This window comes from Nicotiana sylvestris, chromosome 12 (genome assembly GCF_000393655.2).
Source record: "Nicotiana sylvestris chromosome 12, ASM39365v2, whole genome shotgun sequence".
In the NCBI taxonomy this organism is placed as follows: Eukaryota; Viridiplantae; Streptophyta; class Magnoliopsida; order Solanales; family Solanaceae; genus Nicotiana; species Nicotiana sylvestris.
In genome coordinates, this window is record NC_091068.1 from 33,855,877 (window position 1) to 33,872,186 (window position 16,310).

The 16,310-nt window shown below is 37.0% G+C and overlaps 1 protein-coding gene across 1 annotated transcript; it reads left to right on the forward strand.

Annotated features, from left to right (window-relative positions):
* Positions 1 to 5,145: 5,145 nt before the first annotated feature.
* LOC104225449 (LRR receptor-like serine/threonine-protein kinase FLS2) lies at positions 5,146 to 15,251 on the forward strand. The gene is made up of 9 exons (XM_070163523.1): positions 5,146 to 5,426; positions 6,522 to 6,765; positions 12,018 to 12,363; positions 12,541 to 12,756; positions 12,844 to 14,085; positions 14,335 to 14,504; positions 14,599 to 14,818; positions 14,904 to 14,954; positions 15,067 to 15,251. The coding sequence occupies exons 1-9, from the start codon at positions 5,146 to 5,148 to the stop codon at positions 15,249 to 15,251; spliced, it is 2,955 nt and encodes a 984-aa protein (XP_070019624.1).
* The last annotated feature ends 1,059 nt before the right edge of the window (positions 15,252 to 16,310 follow it).

Below are 16,310 nucleotides of genomic sequence, written 5' to 3' on the forward strand. Positions count from 1 at the left end.
AGGTTCCTAGAGAAGTTCTCTGGAGATTCTTGGAGACAAAAGGTGTGTCGATTCCCTATATTATGGCGATTAGGGACATGTATGATGGGGCCAAGACTCGGGTTAGGACAGTAGGAGGTGACTCTGAGCATTTTCCGGTTGAAATGGGGTTACACCAAGACTCTGCGCTCAGTCTGTTCTTATTCGCCCTGGTGATGGATGCATTAACAAACCATATTCAAGGGGAGGTGTCATGGTGCATGCTATTTGCCGACGACATATTTCTGATTGATGAGTCACGAGCCAGGGTTAACGGGAGACTAGAAGTTTGGAGACAGACTCTTGAGTCTAAAGGTTTCAAGTTGAGCAGAACGAAGACGGAATACCTGGAGTGTAAGTTCAGTACTGAGCCGGGAGGAAGTGGGTGTGGATGTGAGGCTTGAATCACAAGTTATCCCAAGTAGAGGCAGCTTCAAGTACCTTGGTTCGGTTATCCACGGGAGGGAGATCGATGAGGATGTCGCACACCGTATTGGGGTAGGATGGATGAAGTGGAGGTTAGCATCCGGAGTTTTGTGTGACAAGAGAGTGCTATCGATACTCAAAGGTAAGTTCTATAAAGCGGTGGTTAGACCGGCGATGATATATGGGGCTGAGTGTTGGCCTGTTAAGAACTCACATATCCAAAAGATGAAAGTAGCAGAAATGAGGATGTTGAGGTGGATGTGCGGGCACACTAGGATGGACAAGATTAGAAATGATGATATTCGGGAGAAGGTGCATGTGGCTCTCATTGATGACAAGATGCGGGAAGCGAGGCTCAGATGGTTCGGACATGTACAGAGGAGAAGCCCAGATGCTCCAGTAAGGAGGTGTGAGCGACTGGTTGTGGAGGGAGGGCAGCTTAAGAAGTATTGGGGAGAAGTGATTAGGCAGGATATGACGAGGCTTCAGATTTCCGAGGACATGACACTTGATAGGAAGTTATAGAGGTCGAGTATTACGATTGTAGGCTAGGAGGTAGCTGAGTCTTGCGTTACCTTGTACTGTTGTGAGCCTAGTCTGGTTGGGTTTTTGTCTGAAATAGCTAGGGGCGTTGCAGTGTCTTACTATTTTCTCTTTTCGGTGCAGGACCTATTTACTAGCCATCATTTTTGTTTTGCATTTTTCCTTCTATATTTTATGTTCCTATTTTTCCTATGATCTCTGTGGTGAAACTAATATTCTCTCCTTTTTGTTTTTCTTATTATCTTGAGCCGAGGGTCTTCCGGAAACAGCCTCTCTGCTCCTTTGGGGTAGGGGTAAGGTCTGCGTACATACTACCCTCCCCAAACCCCACTTGTGGGATTTTACTGGGTTGTTGTTGTTGTTGTTGTTTCATTGCAAAGCACTTTACCTCATTTAGTGGACTTGCTTATTGTAAATTTTAGAAATTTTTACCTCCTATAGCAAAGGTTAACACCTTATTTATTTTAAATAAATTTAAAAAAATTATATTCTATAGATACTTTTTAAGGTTTATAGCAAAATATTTAATTTTGGTTACTTCCTAACCCTAAGCCACTAAATACGCTAATCAGTTACCCTATTTTTTTGGTTTCGATTCCAGTGATCAAGCGAGCAAGCATCTCTCTACTTTGATACATCCCATTCTCTTCCCTCATCCCATTAAATTTCCGATCTCCTCCTCCTTCCCCCGGATTTGTGCAAAGCCCACTTCAGAAATTGCTCCGACTCCCGCATCCGACGACTGCAACAACTTGAACTTGGTCCAATTGAACAACCTTGCTCCAATGGGCTATTTGGGAACAAAAATAATCCTGCTGATGTTGATTTTGAATTTGATTTATTGATACAAGATGAGTACCAGTTCGATATCTTCTCACTGTTGGCCCCGGAACATGGGCATACTACATAGGCTAATTCTTATGATTTTTATTTTTATTTTTATTTTTTGTGAAAAAATAGGGTCAATATAATGTTTTTACAATTAACGTTGATATAGCTTTGGCAGCAGAGCCTGGATATACTAGATTGGCTAATTCTTCTGATGCTTTCTGAAATTTTTGGGTCAATAATGTATTGCCAATTAGCTACAACGTTCAGTAAGATTTGTTATGATTTTGCTCTTTTGTGTAGAGCATTTCAATGTATCTCGCTGTATTTCTATGTATTTCATTGTATTCACTATCTTTTTTTTTCATTGTAATTCAATGTATCTCGTTGTATTTCATTGTATTCAGTGTCCTTTTTTCTCATTGTATTTCAATGTATCCCTCTATATTCTATCTATTTCATTGTATTCATTGTCTCGCTATATGCCATGAATGTATTCATATGTTTTTTTAATTAATATAATTTATGTATTCAGATCTATTATATAATTTCTCTGAAGATTGCTATGTTTTTGGGGTATTTTGCGGTTGAGAATCTTTTTTATAACTAAAAAATACAAAATTTGTTATAATTGAGTTTGTTGAGTTATATTAGGAGTCTATTATGTTAATTGATTCACTTTCCGTTTTAAAAACAGTGTAATCCCCTATTTCACGCCGTGAATACAGTCAAATACAATAATCTGTCCAGCTGTAATCCCATGTTTTACTCCATAAATACAGTCGAATACACTCGAATACAACAACTGATTAGCTGGACTTCCCTGATTCACGCCTATTTTTGCTATTATATTCATGAATACAATAGCTTAAATACATCAAATATATCTTATAACCACAGAAAATGTATATATTCCGTAATATAACAAATGTTATCTATAGATATCTAATTACTACCAAAAGATAGTATTTTATGAAGATTTCTCTAAATTTTAATTAGTTGTCGAATTAGTTGACTCAGAATACCGAATGATAAAGGGGTAAAAAAAGAAAAGATGAAGAAGCTAGTGGAAGACTTGAAGCGTGATTGACTACTTGGCTTCTTTCTGGTACCAAAATTTCAAAATTGGATGGCACCACCAAAGGCAAATGGAACGCTTTTAGCAAATGAATCGTCATCGCAAAACGCAAGTGAAAAGTTGGGTGGATTATATAAATTATAAAATCTAGCGGAGGATCTTGATATGCACAAAACAAGTCAATATGGACGGATTCAAGGTTCAAAGAATGAAGCTAATTTAGAAAGAGATTTCCTACTAATAGCATGTTTGGGCAAGCTCCTTTTTTTTCAAAAGGGTTTTTTTTGGTCAAAAACACTTTTGGCCAAAAATTGAGGTGTTTGACCAAGCCTTTGAAAGTAAAAAAAATGTTTTTGAGGAGAAGCAGAAGCAGTTTTGGAAAAATAAAAAAAAGTAGCTTCTTTCCAAAAGCACTTTTTTGAGAAGCACTTTTGAGAAAAATATACTTAGAAACAGTTTTTTAAAGCTTGGCCAAACACTAATTGCTGCTCAGAAGTGTTTTTCAAACTAATTATTCAAACACAAACTGCTTCTCACCAAAAGTACTTTTGAAAAAAACACTTTTGAAAAAAAAATATTTCTCAAAATAAGCTGATTTTTGTAGCTTGGCCAAACGGGCTATAAGCTGAGCGAAATAAGCATGGGTTGGCCACTGTACTAAAAGTTGATCCTAACTTGCACCAGCAAAAGTTTACTTTGAGATGGCAAAAGCTTGACATTTCTCGTATGAGGCATCGCATTTGAAGGATCACCACTGTGACACAGCTTGAAATTCAGTGCTTTTGAAAGATTAGTAGTTTTGTTTCTAAAAAGTAATGTAGTAATGGTTAAGTATATAATAGCATGTTAATTAAATTCGTAAACAATGACAAACAAACATTTCTATTAAATACTATGAAATAAACATTTATATTAAATCTAAATGTCCCACTATTAATCTGAAGTTTATATGAGTAATTATTTGAGATTACTTCTATAAATTAATTTAAAAAAAAATAAAAGTTTGTCTGGAAGGAATATTCAAAGAGCACTTGATCGAACACTAAAAACTGGGCAGAAGTTTTAGTCATCCAGTGACACAGTATTTCATCTATCTCAATTTGTTCAAAGTACTAAATTGATCCATTCTCTCATCCAATCAAACTTGATGATCAACTTTTAAAATTAAAATTTAACTATTCAAAAACTACGTAAAGGTATTTTAAGTTAAAACTACACGAGTATCAAAATGTTTTAAAAAAATATTAGCCAAAATAATTTACTTAATCTTAGCTAGCATTTATACATAGATTTGGTTGAAACTTGAAAAAAATGAGTTTTTGAAAATGAGACGAAAAATAAATTTGAAGTTTTGTAGGTAGAAAACTTCAAAAACTACTCTAAAGTTTTTTTTGAGATTTGAAGATTTTGTTTTCAAAATATGCGAAAAAATAGTTAAAATTTATAAACAAACAAATATTTGAAAGAAAGCTTTATGGCCTAAATCTCAGAAGATGAAGGCTGATCAACCTTTAGGGATAAAGAAATTGTATCTGATAAATTCTTTTTAACAGAATGGATGGGACCATCAATATAATGGGCGTGAATTCAACAATCGAGCACACAGGCTACGCAAAGGAAAGTCCACTATGGCTAATACCATTTGCCTAGCTTTATATATTTAGTGCTTGTCCCTACTTGGATTGAGTTTTGACTCGTAAGCAGTCGATGTCAAAATGCGAATGTCACCTCTGACAAATAATAGCTTCTTTATTTCAACAAATTTTTATAGTAGTATTCTTTTTCTCATAACAAAGGGAATATAATAATGTCCGGCGTCGATGGATATATAAATGGTGAAATCACACTTTTCACATTTACAATTGAGACCATACTAACAAAGTGATGGGAAATTGCTCATCAATTATCCAATTGGGATGTGACTCCTTACTTTAAATGTTTAAATGTACCACTACAATTTTGTAATAATCGTAAACAAAGTTCCTCCCATTCGCTCAAACAAAATTACTGGAGAAAACCTCCTCTTCTCAGCTTCTACCATTATTTTCGTTATTTTTTCACGTTATAGCAACATGCTTAGCCATGAATATAAGCACTGATCAAACTTCTCTTCTAACCTTGAAAGCCCAAATCACTTCAAACCCATATCGCATTCTTTCAACAAACTGGTCTTCTTCTACCTCTGTTTGTAACTGGATTGAATCACTTGTGGCTCTCGTCATCAACGAGTTGCTGTACTCAATATTTTAGGTATGGGTTTTACTGGTACCATCCCACCACAACTTGGCAACCTTTCTTTTCTTATTTCTCTTGATCTAAGCTACAACAATTTCCAGGGTGAACTTCCACCAGAGTTCACTCGTTTAGAAAAGTTGAGAGCCGTTGATCTTAGTTTCAACTTCACTCGAGAAATTCCTAAATTTCTAGGTGATTTACAAGACCTTCAAATATTCACCATTGAAAACAATAGTTTCAGTTGGTTCATTCCTTATTCTATCTCAAACATGAAGAATCTTGGATTCTTGAATCTGAGGTACAACAATCTGGAAGGAAATATTGTTGGACTTTAAGTCATTGGGCTTTAAAAGAGAAGAAGTGTGAATTGGAAATGAAGGGAAATAAAATGGAGGGAAAATGAAAATTTGAAGAAGTGAACTTTTGTCTTGCACTTTGTCCCTCATTGGTGAGGGGCAATCACATTTATGTGCTTATATATAGATTCACTTCTTAAAGCTCTTAAAAGGAGTTGAAGAGAATGAACCCTTGCGCCGTCGTCGTCGCTCGCTCGGCTCGGCTTCGGCTTTGTCAAATGATCGATCGGACAAAATTTATTTAATTATTTAATAATTAATTAAATGCCAAATCACTGCTGAACGTTCAGAGGGCCGTTCAATTATTTATTTAATTATTTGTCAAATCGACCGCGGCAGGCCGCGTATTTTCTGAAAAGGCACCTTTCCAGACACCTCTTTTGATATTTACCTATAAATTCTGAGGCAAGGCTGCATCTTCAATATACGAAAAAGACTCTAGAACTTCTTTCTTTCTGAATATACTGCATCCTAATTCGCAGTCTCTCTCTCTCAAATTCGTAAGTGTGATTTTGCTCCGTTCTTTGAGTTCGTTGGTATCCTGCAGTTTGTATTGCCACTGTTGCAGGAAGGTTTATTCCGTTTTATCCTGGGAGGATTTAATCCATTACCTTGGCAACGTGTGAGGGGGTTAAAATTCCTTAAGGACACACAAGAAAATTGTGGACTCGGAATATTTCTGATTCTTTACTATTTAATATATTTCTTTATTCTTCTAACAGTTTCCTGAATTTTGTTTTAACTCAGTAACGTTCACAAGCTTAAGGAATTTTATTTTTACTAACGTTTCTGTGTTGATTATTAAATTATTTTCTTTATACTTTGTTGGAGACTAAAGCCTTGTTGCTTTCTACTCCTATAATTGTTTCTGTCCGGTTTAAAGTACATAAAAACTTTGCCGGAATAATAAACGTACGGGTTTGAAGTATATAAAAACTTCACCATTGTTACGTGTTGTATGGTTGGTTTGGTATTCAGTTTGAAGATATCAAAAACTTCACTGATTAACAAGTTCTGTATTGTTTTCAACTTTACAGAAATATGACGAATGAAAACCAAACTAATGGAAGTGTTGCGGGAACGGTTGCTGCTGTTACAAGCCGTTCTACTCCTGCTCATGCTATGGCACCGGCAGAAAAACCCGGAAAGTTTTCCGGGATTGACTTCAAACGTTGGCAAATGAAGATGCTCTTCTATCTTACTACGTTGAGTTTGCAACGTTTCATCAAGGAGGATCCTCCGGTCATGGCTGATAATACTCCGGATGATGAACGACTTGTTGTAACTGAAGCATGGAAACATTCTGATTTCTTGTGCAAAAACTACATATTGAGTTGTTTGGAAGATGGCTTGTACAATGTCTATAGTGTCATGGAAACTTCAAAAGCATTATGGAATGCACTAGAGAAGAAGTACAAGACTGAGGATGCCGGACTTAAGAAGTTCGTGGCTGCAAGGTTTTTGGATTTCAAGATGATTGACACTAGGTCCGTCATAACTCAAGTCCAAGAATTACAAGTCATTGTGCATGACCTCCTTGCTGAAGGTATGACCCGAATCAATAATTTTATTAATAAGATTTATCTTATTATTAATTATGAATTTATTATTGAAGGTATGGTCATAAATGAGGCCTTTCAAGTCGCTGCTTTCATTGAAAAGTTACCTCCGTTGTGGAAGGATTTTAAGAACTATCTTAAACACAAGCGGAAGGAGATGACACTAGAAGACTTGATTGTTCGTCTGAGGATAGAAGAAGACAACAAAAATGCTGAAAAGAAGTCACGTGGAAACTCGACAATAATGGGGGCAAACGTTGTTGAGGAGGCGCCACAAAATAAGAAGAGGAAGAAGGCTTCCGGACCAAAGAATTACCCAAGCAGGAAAAAGTTCAAGGGTAATTGCCACAACTGTGGAAGATCTGGGCATAAGGCCGTGGATTGTCGTGCGCCCAAGAATGATAAGAAGAAAAAGAATCAAGCTAACATGGTTGAAGATGAAATGGAAGACTTATGTGCCATGTTGTCTGAATGCAATTTGGTAGGAAATCCAAAAGAATGGTGGATAGATTCTGGAGCCACCCGCCATGTTTGTGCTAACAAGGAGTTATTTTCTTCTTATGCCCCCGCAGGACCCGACGAGACAATCTTCATGGGAAATTCATCTACGGCCAAAATTGAAGGAGTTGGCAAGATTGCGTTGAAGATGACGTCGGGAAAAATAGTGACTCTAAATCAAGTCCTCCATGTTCCAGAAATTCGCAAGAATCTTGTGTCTACCTCACTTCTTGTCAAGAATGGATTCAAATGTATTTTTGTTTCTAATAGTGTTGTACTTAGTAAGAACGATGTATATGTAGGAAAAGGTTACCTAAATGAGGGCCTTTTTAAGCTAAATGTAATAGCAGTTCCTATCAATAAAGTGAATGTTTCTTCTTACTTACTTGAGTCAAACACTTTATGGCATTCGCGTTTAGGTCACGTAAACTTCAAAACATTGCGGAAGATGATAAATCTAGAAGTATTGCCAAAATTTGATTGCATTAATTCCAAATGTCAAATATGTGTGGAATCAAAGTATGCTAAGCATCCTTATAAGTCCGTTGAAAGGAATTCAAGTCCTTTAGACTTAATTCACACAGATATTTGCGACATGAAGTCAACACCATCTCGCGGTGGGAAAAAGTATTTTATTACTTTTATTGACGATAGCACGAGATACTGCTATGTTTATTTACTTAATAGTAAAGATGAGGCAATTAATGCTTTCAAGCAATATAAGAGTGAAGTTGAAACGCAACTAAACAAAAAAATCAAAATGATAAGAAGTGATAGGGGTGACGAATATGAATCTCCTTTTGAAGAAATTTGTTTGGAAAATGGCATTATTCACCAAACAACTGCCCCTTACTCTCCATAATCTAATGGAATTGCGGAGAGGAAGAATCGAACATTGAAGGAGATGGTGAATGCATTGCTAATAAGTTCTGGCTTACCACCGAACTTGTGGGGGAAGCTATACTTACAGCTAACCGGATAATCAATCGTGTACCTCATAGTAAAACACAGTCCATTCCTTATGAAAAGTGGAAAGGAAGGAAGCCTAGCTTGAAATACTTCAAAGTGTGGGGGTGTTTAGCTAAGGTACAAGTTCCTAAACCTAAAAGGGTTAAGATAGGTCCAAAAACGGTTGATTGTGTGTTTATTGGATATGTAACCAATAGCAAGGCATATCGTTTTCTGGTTCATAAATCAGAAAATCCTGAGATTCACATTAATACGATAATAGAATCAGATAATGCTGAATTCTTTGAAACTATTTATCCGTATAAAAAGGAAAGTGAAGTGACCTGCCAAAAGTCAAAACGACCTCGGGAGGAAATAACAGATGGTATGCCTAATGAAGAAAATCCAAGAAGAAGTAAACGTCAAAGGATATCTACTTCATTTGGTTCAGATTTTCTGACTTTTCTGTTAGAAAATGAGCCTCGTACCTTCAAGGAAGCAATGTCTTCCTCAGAAGCACAATATTGGAAAGAAGTTGTCAATAGTGAAATAGAATCTATATTGAGCAACCATACCTGGGAATTGGTTGATCTTCCTCCGAGTAACAAAACGTTGGGTTCTAAATGGATTTTCAAGAAGAAAATGAAAGACGATGGTACCATTGACAAATACAAGGCAAGACTTGTTGTCAAAGGATTTAGACAACGAGAAGGTCTTGACTATTTTGACACATACTCGCCGGTAACAAGAATTACATCTATTCGGATGCTAATAGCGTTAGCCGCCTTGTATGGTCTTCAAATCCATCAAATGGATGTAAAAACAGCCTTCTTAAATGGTGATCTTGAGGAAGAAATTTACATGAACCAACCTGAAGGGTTTGTGGTTCCGGGAGAAGAAAAGAAGGTGTGTAGTCTTGTTAAGTCTCTTTATGGATTAAAACAAGCACCCAAACAATGGCATGCGAAATTTGACCAAACAATGTTGTCAAATGGTTTTAAGATTAATGAATGTGATAAGTGTGTTTACATTAAGAACGTTCAAAATCATGTAGTCATTGTTTGCTTATATGTTGATGATATGCTAATAATGAGCAAAGACATTGCCGACATTCAAGCTACTAAGCGTATGCTTGCTAGTAAGTTTGATATGAAAGACTTAGGAGTTGCCGATGTAATTCTAGGAATTAAAATCCAGAGGACTCCTCAAGGTCTAGCTTTGTCTCAATCACATTACGTGAAAATGGTACTTGAAAAATTCAAACACTTGGAATTTAGAAGTGCAAGGACTCCAATTGACTTAAACCATCATCTTATGAAGAATAAAGGCGAAAGTACGTCTCAATTGGAGTATGCTCGTGTGTTGGGAAGTCTAATGTACATCATGAACTGTACACGACCCGATATAGCTTGTGCAATAAGTAAACTTAGTCGATTCACAAGTAATCCCAACAAGCATCACTGGGTGGCTATGAAACGAGTTCTGGGATATTTGGAGTATACCCAAGACTACACTTTGCACTACAATAACTATCCTGCGGTTAGTGAAGGATATAGTGATGTTAATTGGATAACCGGCTCATCAGAAACAAAGTCCACAAGTGGATACGTGTTTACTGTTGGTGGAGGAGCAGTATCTTGGAAGTCTTCCAAACAGACATGTATCGCTCGCTCTACAATGGAATCAGAGTTTATAGCATTGGATAAAGCCGGTGAAGAAGCTGAATGGCTTCGGAATTTTTTAGAAGACATTCCGTTCTGGCCAAAACCTTTGGCTCCTATTTGCATACATTGCGATAGTGAGGCTGCAATAGGACGGGCAGGGAGCGTTATGTATAACGGAAAGTCTCGTCATATACGACGAAGACATAATACCGTTAGACAACTACTTTCTAGTGGAATTATCACTATTGATTATGTAAGATCAAAGGATAATGTTGCGGATCCACTTACAAAAGGCTTAACTAGAGAGGGAGTTGAGAAATCATCTAAGGGAATGAGACTATGGCCGAGGACAAGTCAACATGGCGGTAACTCTACCTAAAATTTTGGATGTTCCGAGATCTAGGTTCAAGGAGCTCAAACAAAGTTGTGATTGACCGGTTCAACATTGTCAAAACAAAATCTTTGGTCCATTCTCGTGATGAAGACAATGTTCAGTAACAAGGATAGAACTTTACACGTTCTTTAATGATTACCTAAGTTTGATGAGGTATTTATCAAATAATGTCAATCTAAAGGATTACACGTTTAGGAATAACCTATGTAAGTGTGATGAACAAGCCGCTTCAATGAGAATTCTGTAAGGCCAATTCTCTACGCACTTATGATACCAGGCGGTGTTCATGGCTAAAACGAACACAACAATGAGAACCAAAAGACGGTTAAGGGTTGGTTGTGTGACATATGGCTGTCTAGGTATACACTAAAAGTTCGACGGTTCAAAGATATCAAATCTACCGATTGACCGAGTATATCCGACATATGTTCACTACGGAAAGTTCAAAGGGAAACCTACTTATCCAGATGCAATTAATCCTTACTTGCAAAATCACATAGCTTTCATCTATGATCTTTCTTGATACAGCCATTCCCATTCATGTGGGGGATTGTTGGACTTTAAGCCATTGGGCTTTAAAAGAGAAGAAGTGTGAATTGGAAATGGAGGGAAATAAAATGGAGGGAAAATGAAAATTTGAAGAAGTGAACTTTTGTCTTGCACTTTGTCCCTCATTGGTGAGGGACAATCACATTTATGTGCTTATATATAGATTCACTTCTTAAAGCTCTTAAAAGGAGTTGAAGAGAATGAACCCTCGCGCCGTCGTCGTCGCTCGCTCGGCTCGGCTTCGGCTTTGGCTTCGGCTTCGGCTTTGGATTTGGATTTGGATTTGGCAAATGATCGATAAGATTATTTTTGGACAAAATTTATTTAATTATTTAATAATTAATTAAATGCCAAATCACTGCTGAACGTTCAGAGGGCCTCACTGGCCGCGGTTCTGCCGAGACCGCTGTAGAATCGCGGCAGTCAGATTAAGAGAAGCTCTCTGGCCGCGGTTCGGCCGCGATCGTGGTAGAACCGCGGCAGGCCGCGTATTTTCTGAAAAGGCACCTTTCCAGACACCTCTTCTGATATTTGCCTATAAATTCTGAGGCAAGGCTGCATCTTCAATATACGAAAAAGACTCTAGAACTTCTTTCTTTCTGAATATACTGCATCCTAATTCGCAGTCTCTCTCTCTCAAATTCGTAAGTGTGATTTTGCTCCGTTCTTTGAGTTCGTTGGTATCTTGCAGTTTGTATTGCCACTGTTGCAGGAAGGTTTATTCCGTTTTATCCTGGGAGGATTTAATCCATTACCTTGGCAACGTGTGAGGGGGTTAAAATTCCTTAAGGACGCACAAGAAAATTGTGGACTCGGAATATTTCTGATTCTTTACTATTTAATATATTTCTTTATTCTTCTAACAGTTTCCTGAATTTTGTTTTAACTCAGTAACATTCACCAATATTCCTATGGGAATAGCCACGTACTCTTCAGAGTTTTAAATGGTTGAGGATTGGATTCAATAAGCTCAATGGCGCTAACGTGCTCTCCATATTCAACATCTCGACACTGGAATATTTGGATCTCAGAAATGCTGGTTTAACTGATGATCTTCCATCTGATTTGTGTCGTCGCCTTCCAAGATTGCAAAGGCTTGGACTTAACTTCAACATGTTAAGTGGAGAGATACCAAGAAGTATATCAGAATGCTCGAAACTTCAAGTCCTATTGTTGTTGCAAAATAACTTTATTGGAGCAATTCCAAGACAACTTGGGAAATTACATCTGCTGCAAATCTTAGCTCTTGGGTTTAACAAGTTACAAGGTATCTTTTTCTTTTTGAAATTTAGTTACCAATTATCCCCGGAAAGAACTCAACTTGTAGCATTGAGCACATCGGCAGCTCTAATCTTATTTTGAGATAAATTACTTCTAATCCAGCAACGTTACTTAAATCAGTTCATGATTTTTTTTAAAATCTTTCTGCTTAGCAATTTGACAGGCACAATTCCTGATGAGATTGGCCATCTTTATAACTTGAAGCAATTGGGCATGGAAAGAAATAAATTAACGGGCTCAATTCCTTTAACCATATTTAACATTTCATCACTTCAAATTTTATCAATGTGGGACAACAAGCTTGAAGGACCTCTACCAAGAGAGGTCGGAAATTTGACTATGCTTAACGTACTTGATTTGGGAGTCAATAACCTAACAGGTATTGAATAATATTTAATCAGATAAGATATTAGAATTCTAGTTCTTGAAATACTTTTACTGATAATAATCTTACTGAATTTTGCAGGTGTACTTCCAGATGAGATTGGTAACCTTCAACAGTTGTTGCAGCTTAAGTTGGATTTCAATACCTTTAGTGGGTCGATCCATGTTAGTATCTTCAATATGTCAAGTCTTGTATCTATTTCACTCATACAAAACCACATTTCAGGTAATCTTCCTTCCGCTATAGGCCATAGATTATCCAATCTTGAACGAATTTTTCTAGGTGCAAACAACATTAATGGATTTTTACCTAGTTCTATCTCAAATTTGTCTAAGCTTATCATTCTCGAACTCAGTGCAAATGAACTCACAGGTTCAGTTCCCGACTCTCTAGGAAACTTAAGACTTATTGAAATTCTCAACTTGCAAGGCAACTCCTTTACTAGTGAATCTTCACCACTGAGCTTTATTACTCCTTTGGCCAATTGTAAACACTTAAGAGAATTGATATTGTCTCTCAATCCCCTAAATGCAATGCTTCCAAAGTCCATTGGCAATCTTTCTTCTCTTCAAATATTTGAGGCAGATGGATGTAACCTCAGGGGTCATGTTCCCATTGAAATCAGAAATTTGAGAAATTTACCTTATTTGAAGCTGGAAGACAATGACTTGACTGGCATTGTACCCAGAACAATAAGTTCTTTGAAAAAACTTCAACAGTTTTCACTTGGAGCAAACAGAATAAGTGGTCCTTCCCCAAATAGTTTGTGTGAGCTATCCAACTTGGGTTTGTTAAACCTTTCACAAAATCAAATTCAGGGAAGTATTCCTAGTTGCTTGAGGAATGTGACTTCCCTAAGGGAGGTTTATCTTTATTCCAACAACTTCACCGCTGGCATACCTTCAAGTCTGTGGAACCTTAAAGACATCTTGAAGATGAACTTGTCTTCTAATTTCTTCAATGGCTCTTTACCACTTGAAGTTGGAAACCTTAAGGCTGCGATACTTCTGGATCTTTCCTGGAACCAAATCTCAGGTAATATTCCTAAAACAATAGGACGTCTACAGAAATTGAGTCAACTGTCTTTCGCTCATAACAGGATTGAAGGATCTATTCCTGAGACATTTGGAGAACTGATAAATTTGGAAGCATTGGATCTTTCATATAATAATATCACTGGTGTTATTCCAAAGTCATTAGAGGCACTTAAGCAACTAGACTCCTTTAATGTCTCATTCAATAAATTACACAGGGAAATTCCGAATGGAGGACCTTTTGTTGATCTCCCTTACCAGTCTTTCGTGTCAAACGAAGGATTATGTGGTAACCTTCAAATACATGTCTAGGCCTGTCATGGTAAATCAAAGAAAAAAATCGTGATATTTATCGTCGTTGTCTCTTCTATTATTGCTTTAGTAGGCCTTGCTTCAGTGATAGTTTTCGTGTTGATGAGACGTCACGATAAAACAATCAAAGCTGATGAATAGTGGTTGCCAGATGTAGCACCACAAAGATTTTCCTATTATGATCTTCAAAGAGCAACTCAGGACTTTGATGGAAATAACTTGCTAGGTAGTGGAAGTTTTGGTTCTCTTTACAAAGGGGCATTGACAGATGGGATGATTGTAGCTGTTAAAGTTTTCAATGTGCAGATGGAAGGTACATTTCAAACCTTTGATAAAGAACATGAAATTTTGTGGAATCTTCGTCACAAAAATCTCACCAAGATTTTAGCAGCTGTTGTATGTTGGATTTTAAAGCATTAGTACTTGAGTACATGCCAAATGAGAGCTTAGACAAGTTGCTATATTCTCAAGATTGTTTTTAAACATAAAGCAAATATTGAATATCATGGCTGATGTTGCATCTGCTTTGGAATATCTCCATCATGGTTACTCGGTACCTGTTGTTCACTGTGATCTGAAGCCTAGTAACGTCTTACTTGACAAAGACATGGTGGGACACCTGACTGACTTTGGCATTGCAAAACTCTTAACAAAAGAAGAATCCATTGCTCAAACTACAACCTTTGCCACAATTGGTTACATTGCTCCAGGTGAGTTTTTTTTTATTTAAGGTGTAACAAGGTTTTTGATTAATACATTATAAGTTAATTACTGACATTTGATTTTCATTTTCAGAGTATGGACTGGAAGGCCTTATATCCAAGAGGTCTGATGCTTATAGTTATGGTATCATGTTGCTGGAAACTTTTACAAAGAAGAAACCTATCGATGAAATGTTCATGAGAGATTTGGATTTGAGAAGCTTATTCACTTCCTGATAAGCTGGATCAAATCATAGATGGTGACTTACTAACACTAGATGAAGAAAACATAAGTGACAAGTTGCAATGTGGGGCATCAGTTATGGAGTTAGCCATGAATTGCATAGCTAAATCTCCTGGTGAAAGGATGAACATGACTGATGTTGTAGCAACATTGAAAAAGATCAAAGATCGGCTTTCTTCCCATTATGGAACGACCTAATGAATTGACAACAAGTACTATCCAAATCCTATTTGCGAAGAGAAAAACAAGTTATGAAGTTCACCGGTATTAACCATCAGTAATTGTTTCTCGAATGCTATTGCAAAAGATTGTGTTGCTTTAGGAAGTTAAAGGCATGGAAGCTCATTTACTTCCTACTTCAAGAAGTTACTATAATTTTGGAGACTACTATTAGTATAAGCCGTTGATAGCTTGTGTAGGTTTTTCTTTTTCTTAATGATTAATATTAGCTTTAAGAATTTAAGCTTTATCCTCCATTTTTGTGCATAATCATTACTAAAGCATTTTTCCTTTTCCTCATTCTTGTAAGTATCCTTCCAAGAAAATATACAAATGAATATATCTTATAAAAGTTTTTAACAAGAAAGTATCTTAGGCAAAATAAGAGTTTATTTACCATGAAAATGGTAACAACAATTAAATTTGTAAATGAAATTTTAAAAATACGTGATCTATTTTTATGCTAGTTGTTAGGACAGTTGATGCTAAGAGTATGAAGTTTAATGAAAGAGATTCAGGCTTAAACGAGACAGTAATCGAACCAAGGGACTTGTAGCCCGAGCCTCGGACTGGTCGATGAAGGAGCCTCGGGGACGATATCCGACTCGGTCTCGAGCTATCGGGGGTAGTCGGGGATGGGATAACAATTGAGATATGATCATGCAAGGCTCTTTATGGCCAATACCTAGCAATAAATTAAGAACAACTATGAAAGTAATAAACGTTAAGAGTGGCCTCGAGCTAATAATAACGAGCAAGTTAGAGAGAAGAGAGAGAGATAGATATTATTGATTTTGTGAAGAATAGTTGGAGCAACATCAGCCCCTTACAAAGTAGTGTGGGCTCTCTTTATATAGGAGGGGAACCCGGATATAGTACAATATGCGTTAATTATAAAGTATGGAGATGGGACGGCTAGACGTGACGCTTCGGCATAGGCCCTGGATAGGCCAGCTCTGTCAGACTTGGCTGTGTGCCTTGGGAACTTCCCCTTCTACTCTAGCCCCGACCTTCGTCTTCTTAGAGTCGGCCCCGACG